Here is a 26,639-nt window from a genome sequence, read left to right as displayed (position 1 = left end):
TTTTTCTTTTTTTTTTTAAATATGTCAATTTATGACTTAAATTGCCTGGTAAGATTTTAATTTCTTATTTAGAATATGATACAATTTATAGGAGTAAGGAAACTTACTACTACTTGTAAGTAAGTAATCTTACTAGTAGTAAGTAGTATTAATCTTATCTACTGATAAAAAGGGCAGTAAAAGGTAAGAGCATACTACTACTACTGCCATTAATAGTAGCGGCATTTAATATAATTTCTAAACAACAGTAGTGCTCTTCCACCTGGATCTCTCTGTGCTTTCAGTCTTGGAAAAGTGTCACCTGGCAGCACTGCATCCAACTGTTCTACGCCGCACCTTTCACATAAGGATTCTTGGTTCAAGCACTCTAGATTCCACCTTTCATCTTTTAGGCTGTTGATGTAAAGGGGCTTTTTAGTTAGATGCTTGTTCTGTTCCTTAATACTGCACACATCACTCACTCATCATGCAGTTTAGTTTGATTTGCTTTTCATATTTATTGTAATTCTGCTGTTTGCCTTTCTTCTGCACTTTTTTTAGAGGTGCATGGGCTGTTAGCCTCCTGCCTGTCATGGCATCACATTACTCTTATGTAACTGTTAGGTTTTTTCCCACACTTCTTTTTTAGACACTGTTCTGCAGCTTTTTAAATTTTAAGGGTGCACTTAGAAGCAATTTGAATCTTTAAAGAGGCAGTCAGTGGCCCTACCTTTTTGAAGATACAGGCGGAGAAAACACAGTCAGAATTCCCTTATACTTTCTTTTTTACTGCGCTACTTCTGTACTTACTGAAATTAAAAGAATTAAGAGGCTAGTCTCATTTTTGCCTTTACACACTCTGTTCCAAAAATGTATATAGTAGGATGTCTGGTGTTTGTTTACTCACACACAAACACACACACACACACACACACACACACACAGAGGTTATCAAACTGTAAGGAACAGATCATTTAGACTTCAAGTTAGTATTATGTTTTCCATATGAGGTAATTTTCTGGATATTTCTGGAGTTGCTGTGGAAATTTTTCACTGTTTCTCCTATTGTAGGACCAATGGTTTTGATTATCGCCATGATAGAATTTAAGGAGCATCTTTTAATCTAATGAAAAGCTTTTATTTTTGAAGTAACAAAATTTTCATTTTACTTTTACACCCCCATTATTATTATTATTTATTTCAGCATATCAGCTACAAAGCTGTCCTGACCCTCGACCATTTCGTAATGGTTATGTAATTGGGAATGACTACACTGTGGGACAAACTATTTCATTTGAGTGTTTCCCTGGCTACACGTTAATTGGAAATTCAGCTCTGACTTGTCTCCATGGCATCAGCCGTAACTGGAACCATCCTCTCCCCAGATGTGAAGGTATGTTCTGGGTGACCTGTGAGCCCGTCATTATTTGTAAATCTTCCTTAGATTCCTGAAAAAGCACAGACACAGTGAAGATACTCGTATTTAAAACTTTCATCCCAAAATCCTGTACTCCTGGGATTACAAGATCCAAACACATTTAGCAATTAAGTAATTGAATGCAAAGGCTTCTACATGCCTAAACATAGGCATAGGACCTGACTTAAAGGCCTAACTTCCCTCTATATTAAATGGTAAAAGTTCAGCTTAAGAATGGGATCTCCAGTAGCAAGAAAGTTGAAGAGGAATGCCTGGGGGAAGGCGGGGGGAGAAGGGGAAAGGGGAAAGCGGAAGTCAAACCCAGAAAATAATAAGCTGCCTTCTTTTTGGATTTTTTGCATTGTATTGTGAATCATCTACTTAAATTTAGGTACTTAAATTTGAAGCCTCATTACTTAAAATACCTTCTAGAGTCAATGAGCCACAGGCATTTCTGAGGGATGTGGTATCTAAATTCAGATCCATTTGATACTGAATTCAGAAGGAGAATGCTTATCATATAAAAGACAGACCTATGCTGCCTGTCTTTTGAAAGGGGAAGAATTTAATTTATCACAGTTAAGTTCCAACCTCCATTTTCTGGATCCTGAGGAAATAGTAATGAATGATAGAATAGAATCATAGAATAGTTAGGGTTGGAAAGGACCTTAAGATCATCAAGTTCCAACCCCCCTGCCATGGGTAGGGACACCTCACTCTAAACCATACTACCCAAGGCCTCGTCCAACCTGGCATTGAACACTGCCAGGGATGGAGCATTCACAACCTCCTTGGGCAACCTATTCCAGTGCCTCACCACCCTAACAGGAAAGAATTTCCTCCTTATATCCAATCTAAACTTCCCCTGTTTAAGTTTTAACCCATTACCCCTTGTCCTATCGCTACCGTCCCTAATGAAGAGGCCCTCCCCAGCATCCCTATATGCCCCCTTCCGATATGGGAAGGCTGCTAGGAGGTCTCCACGCAGCCTTCTCCAGGCTGAACAGCCCCAACTTTCTCAGCCTGTTTTCATATGGGAGGTGCTCCAGTCCCCTGATCATCCTCATGGCCCTTCTCTGGACTTCTTCCAACAGTTCCATATCCTTTTGATATTGAGGACACCAGAACTGCACACAATACTCCAAGTGAGGTCTCACGAGAGCAGAGTAAAGGGGCAGGATCACCTCCTCCGACCTACTGGTCACACTTCTTTTAATGCAGCCCAGGATACGGTTCATTTTCTGGGCTGTGAGGGCACACTGCCGGCTCATGTTCATTTTCTCGTCGACCAGTCCCCCTAAGTCCTTCTCCGCAGGGCTGCTCTGAATCTCTTCTCTGCCCAACCTGTAGCTGTGCCTGGCATTACTCCGACCCAGGTGTAGGGCCTTGCACTTGTCATGGTTAAACTTCATGAGTCTGGCATCAGCCCACTTCACAATGGTGTCAATGTCCGTCTTTATGGCATTCCTTCCCTCCAGCATATCAACCGAACCACACAACTTGGTGTCATTGGCAAACTTACTGAGGGCGCACTCAATCCCACTGTCCATATAAGCGATGAAGATGTTAAACAAGGCTGGTCCCAACACCGATCCCTGAGGGACACCACCCGTTACTGGAGGGACACCACTCGTTACTGGTTCATGTTTTAACAACTAAACAGATTAGCTTTTCCCTATTACTTAGTTCTAGCTGTATGTTGTGTGTCTCAGAGTCAAGAAAATAATTTATGGAATGGAGTGATTCTGTTCCTTTGAATTGCCTTACTGCAAGCAAGAATTTAATTAGTAAATTCTAAAATGCCCAAAACATGCTGCTGTTCTGAGTATCAATTTTGATGAAGCTCCTGAACAGGTTGGAAAGTTCTTTGTTTCTACTTAATGTGATGTGAAAAGATGAAGAGAAAAAAACCTGTCCTGATAATCGAATTCTAACATGTGTGCTATGCTGCACAATTGGCCTGCCAACATTACTCCGATACCAGTGAAATTTCTTAATTTTAAACAAGGGGTTTATGCAAATATTTGCCATGGTATTTTTAGTAAAGGGTTTTGACAATTTTCTAAGCTGCTGATGTTTTTGAGTTTTGTTTACTTTTTCTTTATTATCGAAGGAAAAGGATAATTTGTTATATTCTAGTTGTACTGGGTTTGATTTGAGATAAAACCTTGTGTTCAAAAGTATTAAAATGAAGCGTGCTTTTTTGTATATGCAGAGTTCCAGAAATGCACAGTATGTTAAAAATTCGTATTTGATTTGATATCATTATTGTAATGCAGCATATACTAAGTCTTGTTTAATGCCTCAGAATTCTTGAAGCAGACAGCCAGAGTCATATCATTGGACATGATTCCTGTGTAAACAGTTTTGTTCTCTTCTTTAATTCTTATGCACCTAAAATCCCCCTAACCTGTGCTCAGCATCATCTGCTACTCTCTGACCCTTCTTAACTCAACTCCCTCACTTTCATCCATTTGGAAGCTGTTCCCTCTCCTTTTCCAAGAAATCTCATTTCCTGACAATCATCTTCACTCCCCTAAGACCCTGCTGCAGAAGAAATTCTGTCTGCACTGCTCAAAAACCCTTGAGTCTTTGAAGGTAAAAGCTGAAGAAAAGCATTATGCCAGCTGTTGAGTCTGAATAGATGAGGTGTGACTGAAAGTCTCCTTACCCTACAGTTCAGCATCAAAGTATATATATAAACCATAACACATGCTTTACCTAAAAAGAAACAATGCATAATTCCTATATGTCAAAGCTATATTTCCAACAGTCTGTTCTCTATTTATAGGTTCTTAAGCATATTTTAGGGAATCTGGGTTGTCATTCCATGTCCTTTTTTGGGGTGGAGTGAGGTGGAATGTATGCAAAATGAAGAAAATGATACCGTTTTAGGCTTTGCTCACTTTTCCAGATCTAGGTTTCTATAATGTAGTTTCCTTTTCTGTAATAACATGGTGGTGTCATATATTCATCATGCATTTGAAACTTCTGTGAAAAAAAATCATGTAATTGCAACTTAATAGTTTTCCCAAAATGCATAGTTCCGGAAATCCAAAACCTGTATTGTTAATCTTACACTGTATGATGTCTAAAATTAGTGCACTTCATCAAGAGTTACGGAAAAGACTGGACTTTTTATCTTCCAAAATTTGTCTCCGGAAATGAAAAATTGCTGTTCATACTGTAGCACACAATATTTTCATTTTTTAATTCCCCTCTAATTTTTCCCCATCCTTCACTTAGCATATCTCTTCTCTCAGTTAATAATTTAGGTGAGCTACCTTCTTGTGAAAATAAATAGAAGCAATTAATGAGATTCACTGTTAATTTGTAGCTGCCATTTACACAAAGCTGTAACAAAGCGTTTTTCAATTGTACAGGGAATAATTTAAGCCAGTGTCTAAATATTACTTTAGTTTGCAGTTCTGATAGTATTTATGACATCAGGATTATTATTATTTTCTTTTAGATTTTACCAATAATGTCAAAATAGACTTCTGACTCTGCAAAAAACTCAGTAAATTACAGCAGTGGTTTTACACAATCTAATTACAGTTTACCAGGTGTGTTTAAAAGAAGACCTTTTACGTGGTCTAAGTAGAATGCAAAAAGCAACTAATGTGTTTTAAACACAAATGTCTTTTTATAGCTCTCTGTGGAGGAAATATAACTGCAATGAATGGCACCATATACTCTCCAGGATACCCTGATGAGTATCCAAACTTTCAAGACTGTTTCTGGCTTGTAAGAGTACCACCTGGAAATGGAATCTACATCAATTTCACAATTCTTCAAACAGAGCCAATATATGATTTCATAACTGTCTGGTAAGAAAACACTTTTAGCATTTTATTATTTTTTTTTATCTTCTTGTGACCCTATGCAGCAAAGTATGTATTAAAAAGAGTATATTTGTGATTTTTCCCTTGAAACTGGTGTTCTCTCCAGGAGAAATTGCACTTATTCATGCTTTTTAATGTACCATTCTAGATAGCACTAGACATGAAGTTTCATAGCCCTTGTCTTAAGAATTCAAAAATGATACTAGTGTGCCTCAGTTTGTTAATGAAGTGTACAGAAGAATCAATATGGTAGGTCATCACCAACTAAGAGAAAAAATGTTGAGCGATAATAAGCAGTTGCAGATGTGTGTAATACAAGAAACTACAGCAACACTTTCTTAATTTCTTGCAAGTTTTTTTTTTTAAACTGATAAGAGTACAGAAAAGAAGAGACTATATTTGGCTATGACAAGAAGAGCTGAGCTGACAATAAATGTAAACAAATCAAATTTTCTATTTCCTTGATTCCATGTCTGTCATAAATCTTTTCAGACATTAAAGTCTCAATTAAAGCCCCCATTGCCCTTATTTGCAAAGTTGGTAAAGTCAGAAGGATGTAAGGAAGTGTAACATCTCCAACAGTAATCTTGAAGTTGTTACCAGTGAGTTACCTAGACATTTCTACAGTGGTTAAGACCTTTTGGAAGCTTGTTTAAAGCAATAATCCACTGGTAATTGAATCAGCAGGTTGAAAATCCACAGGTTGAGAAAGTAGTCTTGTAGTCTGAGTAGTGCAAAATAATGAGAGGCAATTTGGAATATTAATTATGAATTTTATGTTTCTGTTGTATGAAAATCTAATTTCGATTCATATAAATTCATTTAATTGAGGATTTCATTCCTACTTTCCTAAACATTAAACAGTTCTCTACACCCTTTTGTGAACGTTTCTGTAGGTCCTGGAGTTTTTTTCATCATGTGTACTACAAACTGTCTTGGCCTGCATCCTGGATACTTGATCGCTTTGTCTTTAACCAGAATTTGATCAGAATATGTACTCAGACTATTGCTCTGATAAAAATCAGATAATTTGAATTCCTTTAATTCTTCACCACATGCTTTGTGTATCAAATTTAAGCTGACTTTCAGAATCTTTCCTGAATTAAATTACACTTTTGTGTTAATACAGATATCTTTTCTCTATTTTATCCCCCAAATACTAGAACACCACTGTCCACCTTTAGTGCTGCTTCCATTTGGTTCTTCTGTTCTACCAAGTGATTTCATGTGCTAACAGTTGTCCTGGTTGTGTTACTGTCGTGGTTTAAACCATGTGTTGTATGAAAGGAGAGAAGGTTAACACCCCCCTTGATAAGGATGGAAAAGGCCCTTCTGGCACTGCCACCTAGTTTTGGTTTTTTTTTTGCACCCAGCATGGGGCTTGAAGGGTTGAGATAACGACAGATCTGACCAGATTAATAGTCACTCGTCACAATTCTGATTTATTGGCTCTCAAAGTTGTTTCTCGATCTCACAGTTTCAGAATGTAGTACCTTACTTAGAGCCAGTATTTGCTGTGTTAGTGTTTATCAAGTGTGGGCCTTGGGCTAAGGTTCTTTGTACTTTATGGCAATGATTTCTAATACGAGCAGGCTCCAGCAGCAGAGCAGGATGGACGTGGCTGTGGACTTACACCTGGCCATACCACTGCTCTTCACCATCCTGGCTCTTGTCCTTGCCTTCATTTTTGTGAGGCCGCAGAGAGCCAAGGGGGAGTGGCCCCAGGAGCCAGCAGCAGCAGAAGCAGCCTGGGAGCATGGCACCGTGGACCAAGCGGCAGTGGAAGCGGGACCGGAGGCTGGCAGGAAGTGGCTGCCGGTGGAGGAGGTCGGGGCGGTCGAGGAGCGGAAGGAGGTGGCTGCCGAGCAACAGGAGAAGGCAGCGGAGGAGCCAAGCCCTGCAGAGGAGCCAAGCCCCGCGAAGTAGCCGAGCCCAGCCCCGTGACGGCTGAGAGCATTCCCCAGAAGCTGCACGCCGAGCCCCAGGAGGATGCAGGAGACCACACAGCATTCCTAGCAAGGCACAGGAGGAAGAGCTGGACTCAGAAAAAGAGAAGCTGGTGGTTGGGAGAGCCAGCAAGCACAGCAGCTACACCAGCCCCAGGGACAAGTACAGCAGCATTGTTTGAGAGTTCTGAAGGTTTTGAATGGCCTTTGGGTATCCTTGGGACCTGCCTGCTGATTGTGATGAGGATCAGCATGTTGGCACACACACAGACTGTGTTTTACCCATGACCATTTTGTCTGATCTCAAAAGTTAAACAGAGTCAGGTTTGGGCCTTGTCTGGGGTTAGACAACGATATAGGAGGACCAGGAGATTCTCCCCAAGGCTGGATAGTCATGAGCTGCAGAGCTGCAGGGTGTGTGGGACAGTATGGACAAGTATCTAGTCCACTAGGACCCTCCAGTGCTTTGGAAGCGTGGGAGATGGAAGGCAGCTGTATGGAGTCCCCAGCAACAAGCTGCAGAAACTGCTGAGAGGGAGAGTGAATTATTTTGAGCCTGGTGGGCCCATGACACTTCAGGCCATCAGGGCAGAAATGTAACATAGAGATGGACTCATGATCGAGGGGTGGACTTAGCAATGGACGCTACTGCTCAGGTGATTCACGAGTGTGAACACTGCACATAGCCTCTCCTGCTCTGAAAGTCTGTTACAAGAGATGGAGCCTGACATCATGGACCAGATGGACTCAGCAGCTTTATAGGGACCGATCCATGCACTAAGATAAGAGTGCACTTAGATAAGCATGTTGGTATATGGAAAATGTGGGATCTGAGCAAGATGTGAATGGTATGGAATAAGGGGTAGATACTGTCCTGGGTTTAGCAGTAGCGGTCATTTTTCTCCTTCTTAGTAGTTGGTGCAGTGCTGTGTTTTGACTTTGGGCCTGGGAACAGAGAAGATAACACCAATATTTTTAGTTACTGCTTGAATGTTTAGGCTGACCAAGGACTTTGTGAGCCTCATGCTGTACCAGGGAGGAGGGGAAGCTGGGAAGAAGCAGAGACAGGTCACCTGACCCAAACTGACCAAAGAAGTATTCCATATCACAGCACATCATGCCCAGGATATGACTGAGTTACCCGGAAGGGCTAGGGGACTGCGGGGTTGGATGAGGTATCGGTCGGTGCTTGGTCGGGCTGAGGGGAGCAAGTTATTGGTCAGAGGGTGATGAGGTGTTGTATTCTCTTCCTTTGCTATTTCCCTTATCATTATTATTATTGGTGGTAGCAGTAGCGATTTGTGTTGTACCTTAGTTACGAAACTGTTCTTATCTCAACCTGTGGAAGTTGCATTCTTTTCGATTCTCCTCCCCTCTCCGTCCCTCCGGGAGTAGGGGGAGGGAAAAAAGGGAGCAAGTGAGTGAATGAGCTATCTGAATGGGTTTCAGCCATGACAGTTACAAATTTAGATCTTACACTAAAATTAATTGTCTATACTATGACCCAGGTTTTGTTCATTGTATGTTCTTTGCTGATGTTTTAAAATGTTTTGTATCTTGTTCAGAGTAACGTCACTTTTATGAGAATATTCTGTAATTAAAGCGTCTGTTATGCTATTGATGTATATTTTATTTCACATTTCACCTAGAATGTTATGCCAATAACAGGAAATTTAAACTTTCATTATTTAATGTTGATCAATTTTGATCTGAAAGGAAACAAGTAAAAAAAAATAATGCCTTTGCTTTATGATTCTGTACTCTGTACAGTTCCACTGTTGTTTAGAGCTAACTTTGGTTTATTTTTTCTATTTAAATGAGTATTTCAGTTTTGCATTAGGTAGCAGTGACCATACCAGCAGTACCTGTATTTAAGATAGCATTGTAACATTTAATTGTCTGGGGGAGTTGGGGGGAGGGAGAAGCTATGTTAAATAATGTTGACATTACAGTATAAACATTTTTAATGAAGCCAATATTAACTTATTTTCTTTTTAAAATTGAATTATGATCATCTTTTATTTTTCTTAGAAATGACCAAATTCAGAAGACTGGGGGACATGAGCAGTATTCGGTTTATTTATTCTCTTATAGCCCCATTTGAAAATACAGATATGTAAACATGATCAGTATGTGGCAGGAAGATGAAGTACAGTCAAAAATTAAAATATTTTTTTGAACGAAGAAAAACCTTTATGTATCTGTTTCCTTAGGGATGGACCGGACCAAACTTCTCCTCAGATTGGACAATTCAGTGGCAACACTGCATTAGAATCAGTCTATAGCACTTCCAATCAGATTCTAATCAAGTTTCATAGTGACTTTACTACCAGTGGCTTCTTTGTACTTAGTTATCATGGTAAGTGTGACAAACTGCAATATTTCACTATCTGCAGAGATTACTGCAGAAAGAAAATTCATGAAAAAGTTTCAATTAATTACCTATTTTTCGGAGAAGAGTTGTTATTATTAATAGGACTGATCACCACGTAAGTAATGCAAACATATGAGAGACAATTGCAAATTATGAAAACAAGATATTTTCTTACCACATAATAAATTTACTTGTAATCGAGAAAAAACAAACAAACAAACAAAATCACTGCGAAGAGTGCTGAGCAAAGTATGTACCATTAAGACCGTACAGTTCAAGGTGCTTATCTTCTCACTGTTTTCAATGTTTCTAAAATATGGTTACTCACTAGAAACAAATGATTTTACCTGGTTACAATATAAATTTTATGACTGACAAAAAAATATTGACTAATTTAATTACTAAAGTATCCCAGCACAGGAAGTAAGAAAGAGGTATATAAATGTAGTTGAATCATCATCTGCCATAAGTAGGTGATGTTTCCTTGCTAATGAGAGATGCTACATGAACATGTAGTTTCAGTGAAAACCAGAAACACTGATCAACCTGAAGGTACACCTTAAAATGTAGATGACTATACATACTATCAGTATAAGTACTTCAGTGTGATTTCTTTGGCCTATTTCTGTCCTGATTGAGTTCAGACCGAAGAGAATTTTGTTTGTGTCCAAACACAGACTCATCTGCACAGTTTATCTGTGAAAAAAAAATACAGCTATATGGCTTCTGCCTCCTCTTCCTATTTGTCTTCTTTTATCATTTTTTTCACTTAATTATTTTGCTTACGCCTGTTTTAACTCAGAAATTGCATACGCATGTTTTAACTCAGAATTTTTTTTCATGGGAAACTTAGAATTTGAAGTTTGAAAGCAACATTTTTCCCTGAGAATATGTGCAGGTGAGATGGGCTCCACAGTATTTATTTACTGGGAAATTTCACATTCAAACTGGTTCTGTCCATCAGTTATGTTTCATCTAGGTAGAATACTTTGGATTCTAAAACTTGTCTTTTTTACAGTTTTAAAAGTGGAAGCATTCATCAGTAAAAATGTATTGTGAAAAACCCAAACCAAAATAATGATTGTATAACACATAAAATACATGCTTTTCAGATGAGATCACATAAGTGAGAAAACTGACACCTGTTTCTAAGCTTTTAGGTATTTATAAAGAGGGTTTTGCCACTCAAATTAAATAACTAAGATCACAGGTGCAACTTCCAATTTTCCTTAATTCTGAAATTAATATTTCCTTTGTTAGTTCTCTTGAAAATTTCAAAGTAAATGAATAGATGTTTGATTTGATGCTATTAATGTGGTTATTGAATCAGGTAGGTTTACATGGAAGAGTTAACTAAGTATTGGAATGTCAACTATGCTTTCTTTCTGTTTATAGCCTACCAGCTCCGGGTGTGCCAGCCTCCAACAAGTATACCAAATGCTGAAATTTTAACTGAGGATGATGAATTTGAAATAGGTAATCAAAGAGAAAAATAAAAGGAACTTTTTCTTTCTTTAAAAAAAAAAACACAAAAAAAACCCCCAACAAACCTGAAAACAGACATTTCTTGTTTTTCAAGATGCAAGCCATGCTTGTAAGATGTTAGGTTTATATCTGAAAGTAATTTTTTTACAAAGTCATTCCTCTTCCTTTAACTTCATGAATCCCAGATATATAAGTAATACAGTAATTTGTTTCTAATTAGCTTCATTTTAAAATAGATTTTTCATAATGTTTAATAGGAAACAAACAAAACCCAAAAGATGACATAAGACAGTGGTTTATTCTGTAGCAGAAATAAAGTATTGTGACCTGAAGAATAAAGTCAAATTTGTAAAAATTACAAAGATCTGAGAAGGGGAGGACATTCTGGACTTCTAAAACATATTAAAATATTACCTAAACACCTATATGTCAAAGAAATATGATTTATAAGATCAAATTTAAATTGCAGACCAACTGATTCTGCTCTCATTATGGCAAAGAAAAATAAATTTATTTCTAGTAGAGTTCAATATTAGAGTCCAATACTGGTAACAAAGAGAAAACCAACATTTTTACTCTGATTGGTACATAAACCTATATGAATTCTTAATTTCTTAATTAAAATTGACAATTTCTAATTCTCACTATGCCAAAGTTAGATATTAACAAAATATAGTTCCTATTTATTTTCCACCTCTCCCTCAGGACTGTAAGAGTTACTGACTCAATCTTATCTGTTTATTTCATAATGGTTATCCAATAAATTATACTGCTTAAAGCTTTGTGGACACATGGTTCACACAGCATCAGTCAAACCCAGACAAATCAGCAAACCATCCAACAAAAAATGTGGTGAAAAACAGTGATAGATGCAGCACAGTGTGCAACACAATGCTCATTTATCACGTTTCTTAGGCAAATCGAAGTTGTTTATGCCAGAGGTCATTTAGCCCATTATATATAATGGCAAGAAACCTCATTAATCAATAATGTTTTTAAAGCAAATAGTCCTAGTTAATTGCTGTTTAATGTTTCTTTTGTTTGTGTTTTGTCTTGTTTTGCTTTTCCAAACAGGAGACATAATAAGATACCAGTGTCAACCAGGCTTTACATTGGTTGGTAATGAGATTCTGACTTGCCGACTTGGTGAAAGACTTCAGATGGATGGAGCACCACCTACTTGTCAAGGTTCTTTTATCCTTTTTCTTTTCCTCCTGCGGACCAACTGAATGGCGATTACTTAAATACTCTCCACTATGTCTTTACAAAAGATGGCATACTGAAAATATTTAAGACTTTTTGATACTATTCCCAATGTTAGCCCTGTTGGTTATGGTGAATAAGCATCATATATTAATGCAAAATAATTAGTAATGTCTTAATAAATGTGATAAGTTTAAAGGGCTGCTGCTCTACTTTCTGAAAATTTCACAGTTGTCTTTATTTGGAGGGAGTCTAAATATAATATATAATGAGACAATAATATGAAAATTAATATGGAAATTCTAAAAAATGCTAAATTAATATAGCATGGATTTGAGTGAACAAGATTCCAACACCATATTTCAGTGCAACTATAAGTGCTTACCTTTTTATTCAAGGTATTCCAAATAGTACGCTTTCTGTATGTCTGTGTGTGTACATGCCTGTGTACGTTCATATTTTCCACCTTTTATTGAAACTGTGACTAGACAGATACAACATTACCTCGCTGTTAAGGTCGAAACAAGGTTAAAACATGATGAACAGAGACCTATGTGCTGATCCTGAGGAATTCTTTCAGCATTTGTTGCCGAAGGCATATTCATATTCATTGCAAGACCCAAAACAAAATTCTGCGCCTAAAATTTATGTCTTTTGTAATTTTAGTATACTACACTGGTTTATGTATAAGTTACCATACTTTAATTGTGCAGGCCATAACACACTGCATAAGAGTCACTCTGAAAAAAATGAACTCAGTTCTTCTCTTGGTTCATGTTTGTATTAGTTCACTAATTCTTTTCATTAGCGTGGCCAGCAGGTCGAAGGAGGTGATCCTGACCCTTTACTCTGCTCTCGTGAGACCTCACTTGGAGTATTGTGTACAGTTCTGGTGTCCTCAACATAAAAAGGACATGAATCTGTTGGAACAAGTCCAGAGGAGGGCCACGAGGATGATCAGGGGACTGGAGCACCTCCCATATGAAGACAGGCTGAGAAAGTTGGGTCTGTTCAGCCCGGAGAAGAGAAGGCTGCGTGGAGACCTCATAGCAGCCTTCCAAGTATCTGAAGGGGAGCTATAGGGATGCTGGGGATGGACTCTTCATTAGGAACTGCAGTGGTAGGACAAGGGGTAATGGGTTAAAACTTAAACAGGGGAAGTGTAGATTGGATATAAGGAGGAAATTCTTTCCTGTTAGGCTAGTGAGGCACTGGAATAGGCTGTCCAGGGAGGTTGTGATGTTTCATCCCTGGCAGTGTTCAAGGCTAGGTTGGATGAGGCCTTGGGTAATATGGTTTACAGCAAGGTGTCCCTGCCCATGGCAGGGGGTTGGAACTTGATGATCTTAAGGTCCTTTCCCACCCTAACTATTCTATGATTCTATGATCCTATGATTAGGCAGAGCATAGGTTTGTTGTTAGACTTGACAGTGTTAACTTCTGTTGCCTTAACCTTGTGTATATGTTAGATATTTTACCAACTGTTTGGTGAGTTTTGGTTAAATTTTGCTTCAATTTTTAACTTGAAATTAATACCCACATTCAACATTCATTTATTTGTTAAATCTGAAAAGTGCTGCTGAACAGAATTTAAAAACTCTTAATTTAATTTTGAATCCAAGGTATTGTAGTAAAGACATAGTTGTCAACAGCAAAGTATCCCTAGGAGAAAATATTGAAGCAAAATATATTTAAGATTTTATTTGGAGATTTTAATTGTTCCAGGTTAGCTTACACCTGTCCTGGGTTCAGCAGTAGCAGTCATTTTTCTCCTTATTAGTAGCTGGTGGAGCGCTGTGTTTTTGACTTTTGGCCTAGGAACAGCGCTGATAACACCAATGTTTTTAGTTGCGGCTTAGCAATGTTTAGACTGATCAAGGACTTTCTGAGCATCATGCTCTGCCAGGGAGGAGAGGAAGCTGGGAGGAAGCAGAGACAGGACACCTGACCAAAACTAGTCAAAGAGATATTCCATACCACAGCACGTCATGCCCAGGAGGTAACTGAGAGTTACCCAGAAGGGCTAGGGTTATGTGGGGTTGGACTAGGTATCAGTTGGTGCTCAGTCAGGCAGGGTGGGGTGAGTTTTAAGTAGGCAGATAGTGAAGTGTTGTATTCTATTCCCTTGCTATTTCCTTTATCATTATTATTATTGGTGGTAGCAGTAGCGATTTGTGTTATACCTTATTTACTAAACTGTATCTCAACCCGTGGGAGTTGCATTCTTTTCGATTCTCCTCTCCGTCCCTCCAGGAGTAGGGGGACGGAAAGAAGTGGGGGAGTGAGAGAGAGACTGGGTGATTTGCGGCTGAGCTTAAACCATGACAACACCACACTTAGTACTATTTAAAACTATGCCACTTTGTTTTCTATTTTTCTTTTTAAGTATTTCTTAAAATTCTTGAGCATTTCCTTCTTTAGATCAGAAAGTAATCACTAAATTCCACAAGCTTATGTAAATGCTTATCACCTTCTTTTGTTAAAACATACTTCTCATATGCAGCATGTAGATTTGCCCTTAATTTTCCTTGAAATTATCTTCTACTTTCAGGGTAAAATGAAAGCTTCAGAGTAAGAAGATTCAAACTGTATTTTATATCATAATCAGAGGACCCTGAAAAAATTCTTGGGTGATGACTCTCAGCTATATCTCAGCTACATTAGCTCTAGATTCATTAAAAAAAAAAAAAAAAAAAAGAACCCTAGCTACCCAATTCCCAAGAGAATCAATTGAACAGAAAGAATTCTTTAGCCCTTTATAAAATTCCTGAGGGATGTTTAGATGAAGATCCTGAAATTGAGGAGAGTTTGCAAAGCAAATCATACAGAATCAACAAAACTGGCTGTATCAATCACTGCAGCCAAATGAAATAAAAGGAGCATGTGTTTTATTTACTAGATACTTTTCCTGCTTTCCTGCCACACTTCTATATGTGTGTGTGTGTGTGTTTATACATATATATATATGTATATATGGAGCTGACAAGATCAATTCTTTCATTTGCTCGGAATAGAGTCTGTAATTCAAGTAGCCCATCACTGTAGTTTGGCAACCAGATTCTAGCCACAGGAGTTTTCTCATGTGAAGGTGTTATATTCAATCTCTTCTTGATGAACTGAGACAAACACAGGACATGGAAATCAACTTTCTAAAGTTAGCAATCAAATGCTTGTTTTGAAAGTGAGAGATGAGTATTTTAAAATATTTAGACAGATTGCTTTCTTTTTTTCAAGATCAGGTTGGATGGCTCTTTGAGCAATCTAATCTAGTAAAAGATGTCTCTACCTGTGGCAGGGGTTGGACTACATGATGTTCAAAGCTCCTTTCCAACCACAATCATCCTGTGATTCTATGATTCTTACAAGGTTTGTTTATGACGATGATTCTTCTTTATTGCTCTCACTTTCTCTTCTGTGTTCTCTTATCTGTCTTCATAGTCCAATGACTTTTCCCCCATAAAAATATGATTTTTGTATTTAATAAGCCAACACTGTTTTCAGTGTTCTGGAGAAATCTAAGATCCAGTTGTTTTCTTGTATAACTTGTAACAGCTGAGTACTAATGCAGTTTCGTGTGTTAGTTGTGAATATAAAAAAATAAAACAGAATTTAAGTCTCCTGTTTAGTAGTGTTCAGTTCTGAATAAATTGTAGGCACTTGTTCATTTATCATGAAGCAAAACCAGCTACTGGAAAAAAGTTCCAACTACATGGTGTTATGTTTTAACCCCAGCTGGCTACTAAATATGGAGCCTCTCACTCACTCCCCGCCCAGTCAGATAGGAAGGAAGATCAGTAAAAGTGAAAGCCTTGGGCTGAAATAAGAACAACAATTGAAATGAAATAAAATGTAATAACAATACTACTGTTACTAATAGCAATTGTAATGAAAATGGAGACAACAGAGGGAGAGAGAAATAAACCCCAGGACCAGCAAGTGATGCACAAAACAAATACCGATACCGATACCCAGCCCAACCTGAGCAGCAACCAGCTCCCCCCACTCTATATACTGAGCATGACAGGCTGAGGTGACAAATATCCTTATGGGTAGTTTGGGTTATGTGTCTTGCTTTTGCTCTCTCCCAGCTTCTTGTGTTCCTCCTCCCTAGAACACAAGTGATTATAACAGCTACTGAAAGTTTAACCCTCTTCCAGATGAAATGGTATTATCAAATGTTTTTACTTAATGGGACTGTTATTCTGTGTAGATTTAGTGAATCAAGATAAATTCAAAATCAAGCCTCTTCATCATGTTTTTAAACACCTTTTCCTCAGTTTGAGCAGCTACTTTAAATATTTGTGATAAATTATTTACAAAGTAGCATTTTTCCTGCCAGCATCCTGTATTCCTCCTCAGACTATGACATTAAAGAATAGCCAGAGCTTCTGTGTATTTCCCAGCACAGCTCTAAGTGGAATGAGAGTAACTTCAGCATATGATGTGGAAAATAAGAAAAAGTAATTCTTTAAAGTATGGTGAAGGTATGTTTGGCAATACCCATGGAAGAGTTCATCAGGGATGAGCATGTGTCTTTTTTTTATCCCTGCAGGAAACACTCTCATGTTGTGAGGTTTAGAGCCTCCCAGCAATGTTCTCAAGAAAAAGCTAAAGGATGTTCCATTGCTTATTTCTTAGACTTAAATTTGGGAAAAGGCTGTCAGCAGTTAAGAAATTCTGGTTTTTATAATTTCTTCTTCATGTGATTTAATATTTGTTCCCCTGGGAGAGAGTCTGTCTCTGTGTTAGAAGGAGGAAAGTTGATATTAATTTCCTTGGAAAGTGTTTGTCGTACGGTGAAATGTTGTATTGTTGTACATTTTTGTTAAAAGGAGATGTCATCCCGAGATTCTTTAGCTCATTAAGGATTATAACACCAACATATAGCTCATTAAGGATTATAACACCAACATACTTACTGCTAGTCATAAGCTTTGATTTTAAGGACTCTTCTTTGCTGCTTTTCTGGTAAGGAAAGACACAGGACTGTATTAGATGTGGTAAAATAAAAACAGAGGGTTTTGTTGCATGTAAAGGCAATAACCTAGCATTTCCCGATGTTTCTATGAATCTAAAAACTAGGTATCTGGATTATCATAAGTCATCTTTTTGTCTAGTTAGTCCTTCTGAGCAACACAATGTCAGCTTGAAGCATGTTTTTTATTTACTAGAACAAAGGCGTCATGTCTGAATAGTGCTTACATTTTGTGCAGCTACATCAGTCTTCTTAGAGCTTGATTGAGGAACTCAAAATTAAGGTGTTGCTTTATACAGACAGGTTGTGGGAGGGATTAGTTACTCTTTATTTAGAATCTGACAATGAAAAATCACAGTGTCTTCAAGTTTTGCTTTCAGTGCAAGACTTTACCTGGGGTTATTGCTGACAGTAATAGTAATCTGAGGAAGAAAAAAAGTCTGCAGTTCAGTTTTTGAACAATGCACCAATTTTGTACTTAAGTACAGCCTACAAGAATATCTTATCTTCTAGAGAATGAAAGAAGAAAAATGTAATGAATTGATAACTTCTGAGGGTTGCAGGGCTTATTTTCAAGGTAGACATTAATTTAGAGTTTTATTCTGACTTCGAAATGATTTTCTAAAATGTTGACAATCTTTCTGATTTACAGAACTAAAATGAGTAATGCAGATCTTTTAAACTCTGGAAAATGTTGTCAATCACATGAAACAGAAATGTTGGTCTTTACCATTTTTACCAATCTTTCTATTTCACAGTTCTCTGTCCAGCCAATGAAATGCGTCTGGATTCAACAGGAGTAATACTGAGCCCTGGATATCCTGACAGCTACCCAAATCTTCAGATGTGTGCGTGGACCATTACTGTGGAAAAGGGTTATAATATAAGCATGTTCTTCGAATTCTTCCAGACAGAAAAGGAATTTGATATACTTGAGGTGTTTGATGGTAACTATGGGATGCACAACTTTGGATGATCCTTTTTCTCTATATATGTATTTTATACTGCATCTATATAATCAATATTGTTTATGCAAACCATAATTTGTCAGTATATATATATTAAAATCTTAAATGAAAAATTATTTTGTTGTGCTAAAAAGAGCTGTTGGATTACTTTTTCAAAATTGTACTGCATTAATTATGCATTATTTAGAAATATTTTTTTCTGAATAAATATGTAATGCCTAATGTATGACATATAATATCAACTTCCATTTTTAATTCACAATGTTTTACCATTGTTTGGAGGGTGGTTTTATATCTATTAATTGCATGTATATAGTTCACTGTATCTTGTTTTAAACTCTGTAACTTCCTTTTTCTCTTTTTTCCTTTTTTTTTTTTTTTTCTTCTTTTTTGTATCAAGGACCAAATAGTCACAGCCCATTGCTCATTTCTCTCAGTGGGGACTATTCGTCTTCTCTAAACATAACCAGCCATGGCCATGAAGTATTTCTCCGGTGGTCAGCAGATCATGGCACCAATAAAAAAGGTTTCAGGATAAGATATGTAGGTATGTAAATCAGACTTTCTTTAATGTGTAAAATTTCAGTGTGCAACATAATTTACTTATGTGAAAATGGTAATGGAAGCTAAATTTTGCAACATTAATTTCCCAGACCAAAAGGAAATCCATCCTGCTTTATATATGAACCTGTTGATAATAATCTTGTGAGTTAAAAAACCCACACACAACCTAAGAAGAATATATGAAGCACATGCTCTGTAGAGATTTAAGCAAATATTTCACAGGACTTTAAAATGGCATAGGCCATTACTAGAGATGAAAGAAGCAGCATTCCTGTTCTCCCTCCCATCATTTATTTGCATTCATGTGCCTCTGTGTTCTTCATTACTGGATCATTAACACTTCAGGTGGTACAGAGGAACAGGTGTAACAAGGAATGTGTGAAAACAAATATAAGGTGAAAAAATGTGAAACTCAGAAGGATGGAACTTTGTGAGGTTCAACAGAAGCAGCAATCAGTATTAGAAAAGATCAGTTAGTATGCTAAAAAAGCCAGCATTGTGTGTGCTATTAATTCTAATGAACATATTTGTGCATATGGTGTGAAGATGCTACTTGACAAAGGTTGATTTTTATGTAATTGCTTTTACAGAATTATTGTCTAATATCAGTTTTTTAGTGGATACTACTATTCATTAATCAAGTTAAAGTATATCTGTTGCAGTTGACAGCAATTGCACAATTTTTTTTTTATCATGACAAAAGGCGTAAAATGCACTTAATGAAAAGTACTGGGGAGAGTATCTGTAGATACTGGAGAAGGTACTGGCATAAAACAATTTCACTTTGCAAAGTGGAGAAAGTAGTAGAGAATAAATATAAAATTATTTCTGCTACTTTTTTTGGCTAATTCACTGTTGCAGAAAAATAATTAGACTAACAAAGGCCTGTTAATCAGTATCAGCATCATCTTTCCCTTTAGGAGGGGACATTTTTCTCAGAAGTAACATGTTTGTTGTATAGCTAGATAAAATTCACTTTTGGCCAGACATAATGTATTATATAGTACCCATTTTCATTGCATATATTACTTGTTAGAAAGAAGAGAAAGTTCTTAAAACTCTCTTCTTACTGTCAGTGACAGAACCATTAGAAGGTAGTCAGGAAATATTTACTGGTGATCTGTACCACACAGAAAATGTCACAGTATATTTTCTTATATGCTGAAGAAGCAGGGTTGTGTATATGTCTGATTCTTTCAAGAGTATAAAGCAGAGGCAATTTAGTGTAAGGAAGAAAATATTTTCATACCATGTGATCTGAAAGATAGGGCAGTGTTTCAATAAAGAGTAAACAGCCACATGATTCCATCCTGATCAGAAGAAACCTTTGTCTGAGAAAACCTTTGCCCTGAAGTCGTGGAACACAGAAGGCCTAAAGTGCAAGTGAAGTAGTACTTCTGTATTTGCCTGAGAAAATACATACCAGTGGTTCTCAATGTGTCTTCAAAGCATGAAGGATGCACTTAGAAGCAAACTTCCAACTTAATTTTTTTTTCCTTCAAAATGGGAAATTGCTGTCTTGGCTAAGCAGTTTTGGCTCATCCTTGAGCAAAACTAATCAGAGACAAAGTAAAATTCTTAAACAACATTTATCTTAACCTTGTTATCAGGTCGTAGGTCCTTTCTGGTCCATTCGTTTGGCAAGGTAGGCTAAACCCAAGTGACCTACTAGATACCATTTTTTTTTTCCATGGATTTATGGTGACACTCATGAATATAATTAAAATCTATTTGGATTTGCTAGCTCACTTCAGTTCATTGTATCACAGAACTTGAAATTAATGATTCATTTAGGACCAGAAAGAAAAAATGATTTAAAAAGTTATGTGCAGTTTGCCCTATAGGTTTTCATTGCAAAAAAAAAAAAATAAAAAATAAAAATTGCATACTACTGAAATTTATGCAATTGCAATAAATTTTATCATGAACTGAAAATCTGTAGCTTACTTGGTTTAAGAAAGATGATGATAAAACAGTTATACAAGTGGACTACCACTATATTTCCTTTGAGACTGCTAAAACCTGAAACCCTTTTATTTTTTGCCTTTACACTTTGTGAAATTGCTTAATACCTGCATGATCAGGACACAAAATACAACCACTTAACAACTTTTATTGATGTTTTTTCAGCTTGTCATTAGATGTCGACTGAATTGTCAAGAATTGTCATCTGAATTCTAAATGTACCTTTCATTTATTCAATATTTATTTTTACAGCTCTCTACTGTAGTACTCCAGAGTCCCCTCCACATGGTTTCATTGTCAGTCAGACAGGTGGACAGCTCAACAGCATGGTTCGCTGGGCTTGCGATAGAGGTTTTCGGCTTATTGGGAAAAGTACTGCTGTATGCAGGAAGTCTCCATATGGTTATTACTCATGGGATGTTCCAGTCCCAGCTTGTCAAGGTAAATTCTTTCAGTATAAAATACAATGTAAGGAACTTTCTTTTTCCTTTTCTAATGTAAGCCATCAGTTAAAAAAGAATAGCAGGTAATTACGTCATGGTCATGCCTTTCTACCAGAATTTTTCTGCCTGATAAAACTTAAAAAAACAAATGTCTTTTCTTAAGAAATAGTATTTCAACAGAATTTCTCAAGACTGACAGATACTAAGAATAATCTACATCTCTGTGAGGGGAAAAATGCACAAGAAATTTTAAATGTGAAATTACTCAAAAAGGTTATTTGAGACTGAATATTTAGTAAAGCTCATTTATGATCCAAGAACTATATAGCAAATAGAAAACCTGAAAATTGCTACATTTCCAAGAACAGGACACTGGATTAAAAGGCATTGCCTATGATGCCATTCTAATCTTCCATGGTTTGAATTAAAATTTGAAAGATTCATCAGGTTAACTCTATATTTAGTTCTGCTGCCTTATAAAAAGCAAATCTTTTTCTACTTAACAATGAAAAGGAAATTCTTATTTAATACCCATCAAAACTATTGTAATTCATCCTTTCCTAAAAAAAAAAAGAAACGCTTCTGTTCTGATAGCATAACCTATGTCACTTTTCAGTGAGCTGTTAGAATGGATGTTTTTCATGAAACTTTGGAGATGTCTTTATTAAAAAAAAAACAGCAGAGATAAATGATATGGGACTGTTCCATGTTAATGGACAAAAAGTCTTTGAACTATATGTTTCTAAGGGAAAGCAACCTAACCTATTTCTGTCTTAATACATAAAAAGTGTGCCTGTATTTTTAAAAACTGAAATTGCCCCCCTTCCCCAGGAAAACAGCACAGGCAATGCATTTGCTACATACATTACTTAAGCTTTTTTCCTAGATCAGTTATCAAAGGACTGCCTTCATGTCACTTATTTCTAGAACTTGATCAGATTGTTAATTATATGTTGCAAACAATGTTGAATTAAAAATAAACTAACAAATCAAAACAAGCAATTTACCAAATTCAAATAGCAGATAATTATTCTCAACATACTGAGTTCAGTAATGGGAATACTTGTAATACTCGGATAATACTTTAAGAACAACTGGTGTTAAGTGCTTAGTAATTTCATGGTGTCTGATCAAATACAAAGACTGTTGCCACCAAATGTTAGAATATTGAAAATTATTTTATGTATGTATTAATTGAATAACCATTAATAACAGTTAATTATAATTATACATTATAAGGTGAGCTTTGATACGTGATATGAATTTAATTCTCCCAGCAAGTGCTTATGCACAGAAAGTGATTTGTGGCCGTTTTATGTAGCTGCAGCTCACAACAGCAAACTCTTTAGGTTCAACCTAAAGGCATTAGGGCAAAATGCCTCAGGAACAAGCTGCTTCCATACATCTAATTTTCCATTGTTTTGCTGAAGAGAAAATCATCCAATGTACGTGACTGATACAGTCGGCTTATGCTACAATCACTTGTATCAAAAGTTTGAGAACATCATCAGTAGATCGCTCCATTGTTCTTTCATAAAGGGTATTTACAAGACAAGACAAGAATAGCTTTGCCATTCGCCTTACTACTGAGCAGTACAGTTTCACTACAGAGTAGTTCAAAGTCATCTCCAGGCTGAATAACTCCAACTCTCTCAGCCTGTTTGCATTGGAGAGCTGCTCCAGCTCTCTGACCATCTTTGTGACACTTCACTGGACTTTCTCCATCAGGTCCATGTACATCTTATGTTGAGGAACCCAGAGTTGGATGCAATACTGCAGGAGGGTTTCACGAAAGCAGAGCTGAGGGGGAGAAGCACATAGGGCAGAACACTGCACAGCAGTGTGAGAGAGAGGAATGAGGAGAGTGCCCCTGCAAAACACCACTCATTGCTGGTCTTTAGCTGGACATCAAGCCACTGACAGCAAGTCTTAGAGTACGACCATCCAGCCAATTCTTCATCCACTAAGAGGTCCATCAGTGGTTTGTTCCACCATCTTAGAAACAAGGTTATCACGCAAGACATTGTCAAATGCCTTGCACAAGTCCAGGTAGATGATGTCAGTTGCTCTTCCCTTATGCTGCAGTGCTGTAACCCCATCATAGAAGGTCACCAAATCAGTTCAGGCATGATTTGCACTTAGTGAAGCCATGTTGGCTGTCACCAGTCACCTCCTTATCTTTCTTTGCATAGTTTCCAGGGACCTACAATGCATAAACACTTTGAGGTGAGCAAGCGGGAGTTCATAGTGCAGAAGATGATAGAAAATAACTATGTCTTTCTCTTTACTCAGCAATATCGTGTGGAATTCCTAAAGCTCCATTGAATGGTGGGATATTAACCACAGATTACTTAGTTGGCACTCGTGTTACTTATTTTTGCAATGATGGATATAGGCTATCAGCCAAGGAACTTACTACTGCAGTCTGCCAGCCAGATGGTACCTGGAGCAATCACAATAAAACACCTCGCTGTGTAGGTAAGTAACAAGTAAAAACTCTTCAGCAAGTAAGAACCTGGCCATATTTTTTGTTTATTTATCCAGAGCACAAATCTTCACATTACTTAAACTTTCTGATTCTGGTTACTTTAATCTATGAATAATTGTTGGTATTAAATTATTGCGAAATACACATTTGAAAAGTATGTACCTGAGCTATATATTGAAGCATTCTGTGACAGCAGAAGAAGTACACTAGAAATTATGAAAATTTTCAAACTGGTGATTAATTTATAGCTACATGAAAGTTAATGGTTGCAGAGGTTTATGCAAAAGCCATCTCCTTAGTGGGAGGTTCACAGTTCACATTGCTTATATACTGTTAAAAGAATCCTGTTTACTATACAGAATTTAAAAAGCTCTGGTACTCTGGGATACTTTGTCAAAAGAGTTGCTTATTATTTATATTCCACTCATCATTATAATCCTACACCATCTAAACTTGGGGGAGTATCACTGAAAGAAAAATGTATGTTCAATCCCAGAAAGAAGTGGATACCATTCGTTATAAATGGGGTATGAAAACCCAAGTGATTGTAAGACTGATAAAGAAATGTTATCATATCTGTTGCACATTAAGATTTTGTTTATTTCACCCAATGAATTTTGGAGAGGAAAGAAAGCATACCCTAGAATAATTTTCAGAGATTTTCCTGTTTTTCTTTTCTTCCTTTTTATTGCTGTTAAAAATTCCATTCTCTCATGACTTTCCCTCTATCTAAAGAACCAGTGCAAATGGAGAGAAAGTAGTATCCAGCAAAAATGTTATTCCCTGTCTTTTGATATGTTAGATTAGGGTTGTAGAGCTTTTAGGAGGGGTTGGAAGAAGAGCATAAAATTGTGTAGCTGCTGAAAAACCATCTGGATATAGATAGGATTTTATCTGTCACCGATGTACAGCTTCTCCGAATGAGTGTTTAAGATCTCATAGAATTTATCTGGGTAGAAAAATTGAAAAGTATCTACCATTTTAGTAAATACTCTGATGGCTGACATAAAGTATCACAGTAGTTCCATGACTCTCAATTTACAGTGTATTCAATCAGATTCTGTGTACACCAGTTGCATAGAGAGTCACTGCTCTGTCTGGGCCATAGATCATTACTTACTAATAAGACAACTCATGCATGATAATCAGAGGCAATTTCAGATACAGCCTTGCTCTTCAAATATTATTTCACTGTGTTTAAAACATATTTCTGAATTAATAAGGGCACAGGTTTTCCTAATTTCCCTGTATTAAGCCACAACTAACTATGTATTTTCATTATTTTGGAAGTTGTTACATGTCCAAGCATCAATTCTTTTACACTGGAACATGGAAGATGGAAAATAGTGAATGGTTCACATTATGAGTATAAAACAAAAGTAGTTTTCAGCTGTGATCCAGGATATTATGGTTTGGGACCAGCATCTATCGAGTGTCTTGCTAATGGCACTTGGAGTTGGAGAAATGAGCGACCTTACTGCCAGAGTGAGTACATGTTTTATGTGCATCTGCTCTACAGACTTCAGACAAAATTTATTTTTTTTTTCTGAAATAAAAATTAACTAATTATATATTGGAATCTGTTAATTGGAAAAATATTTCCTGGCTGGAATTCCTGGGTATCCTGAAGGCTATTATTTACAAATAAAGTCCATTAGGTTCAGTGACAAGGAAATAGCTGTAAGCATGACCTGGATCTTTTTTTTTTAAATGAAAAATGCTTAATACTCTGAAATGTATTTGTCTGTTTCACTGTAATATAGAGGTAAGTGGACTAGTTGATAATTGGCAAAAATACTCATAAGTATTTCTGGTTGATAGTTATTACTGTGCTTGCGATACTCAGCTGTACATACCTGTTTTGATTTGGTTTTGCCATAAAGTTATTTCTTGTGGAGAACTTCCTACACCTCCAAATGGGAAGAAGATTGGAACTCAAATCACGTACGGATCTACAGCTATATTTACTTGTGACTCTGGATACATGCTAGTTGGCTCTGCAGTGAGAGAATGTCTGTCTTCTGGACTCTGGAGGGGAATTGAGACCAGATGTTTAGGTATGGATACTAATGTCATGGCTTCCTTATTTTCTTTCTCTCTAGCAGACAAAAGTAACTGACATGAATCAGCTTGTCTCTTTCTGTTAGCACAGACATTGAGGAGAGTTCTGCATTTTAAAAATTTGTGTGGCTATGTTTAATTATAACTATGGTTACCTTTCCACAGATTTAATACCTTTTTCAGTATCTTTCCAACATACAAAACCTGTGTCACTGGATTATTGTGTATGCCTCTAGACTAGACCTGTACATAGGCAGTAAGACTGATTGATTCTAGATGTATCAGCTTTAATCCATATTCCCTGTCAAATACCTGCACAGTAGTCCTGAACTCAGTGGTTATGTCACAGAATTAATCTGCACACTTGCAAAAGATACAGAAAAAAAAAAGTTAAAACTTCGCAGGAGTGCTACAACTTTATTTCTCAAAGAAAATCTCTATCCAGACAATATCAGTTTTGACAAACTTTAGTTGTACATGGTTAGACATCTTCTCTTATTTAAAATACTCAGACACCAGTCCCTGAAGAGTTTATGAATAAAATGAGCATGTGAACATGTGATCCCTGGCAATAGTATTTCAGGGCTTCTTTTTAATTCATTATTATTATATGTACTTGATCTGGGTTGTTTTGTTAACTGCAGAGGCCTTGATTTTAACACTGTATGCAATTAACATTTTAGTTTCAGTAGAAATCAAAGCTACGATAGTGTTCCAGTTTTAGAACTCTATAAAGGTCATATTATACCTTGTTATTTGACATGAGAATGTAAAAGAACATTCATGGACTGAGACTTTTGTAAGATTCTGAACTATACATTAAATATAGGGGTTGTTGCAGTATCTCTTTGTGTAGATTGCTGTTTACCTTTTTAGGCCACTCTACATCCCAAACAATTTTATTTCTGTAATACAGCATTTTTTCA

General features: G+C 36.8%; 1 protein-coding gene and 1 non-coding gene across 5 annotated transcripts in view; both read left to right on the top strand.

The window, feature by feature from the left end:
• CSMD3 (CUB and Sushi multiple domains 3) overlaps window positions 1-26,639 on the top strand; it is a 600,129-nt gene that overhangs the window by 497,882 nt on the left and 75,608 nt on the right. For all 4 annotated transcript variants that reach the window (XM_061373410.1, XM_061373409.1, XM_061373412.1 and 1 more), the window contains 11 exons: window positions 1,184-1,372; window positions 5,049-5,226; window positions 9,401-9,546; window positions 10,957-11,037; window positions 12,121-12,234; window positions 17,983-18,171; window positions 18,593-18,739; window positions 20,974-21,162; window positions 23,457-23,642; window positions 24,943-25,137; window positions 25,536-25,709. In XM_061373410.1, coding sequence (XP_061229394.1) covers window positions 1,184-1,372; window positions 5,049-5,226; window positions 9,401-9,546; window positions 10,957-11,037; window positions 12,121-12,234; window positions 17,983-18,171; window positions 18,593-18,739; window positions 20,974-21,162; window positions 23,457-23,642; window positions 24,943-25,137; window positions 25,536-25,709 — 1,788 coding nt within the window. The remainder of the gene's footprint in view (window positions 1-1,183; window positions 1,373-5,048; window positions 5,227-9,400; window positions 9,547-10,956; window positions 11,038-12,120; window positions 12,235-17,982; window positions 18,172-18,592; window positions 18,740-20,973; window positions 21,163-23,456; window positions 23,643-24,942; window positions 25,138-25,535; window positions 25,710-26,639) is intronic.
• On the top strand, window positions 6,515-6,606 carry LOC133223118 (U6atac minor spliceosomal RNA). Its single transcript, XR_009728471.1, has one exon. It is a non-coding gene; the product is annotated as a U6atac minor spliceosomal RNA (small nuclear RNA).

Source organism: Neopsephotus bourkii, unplaced genomic scaffold (genome assembly GCF_033783945.1).
Source record: "Neopsephotus bourkii isolate Nb327-2 ecotype Australia unplaced genomic scaffold, CSIRO-AGI_Nbou_v1 NB_1630, whole genome shotgun sequence".
NCBI lineage: Eukaryota > Metazoa > Chordata > Aves > Psittaciformes > Psittacidae > Neopsephotus > Neopsephotus bourkii.
This window is presented reverse-complemented; position numbering and strand designations above follow the sequence as displayed.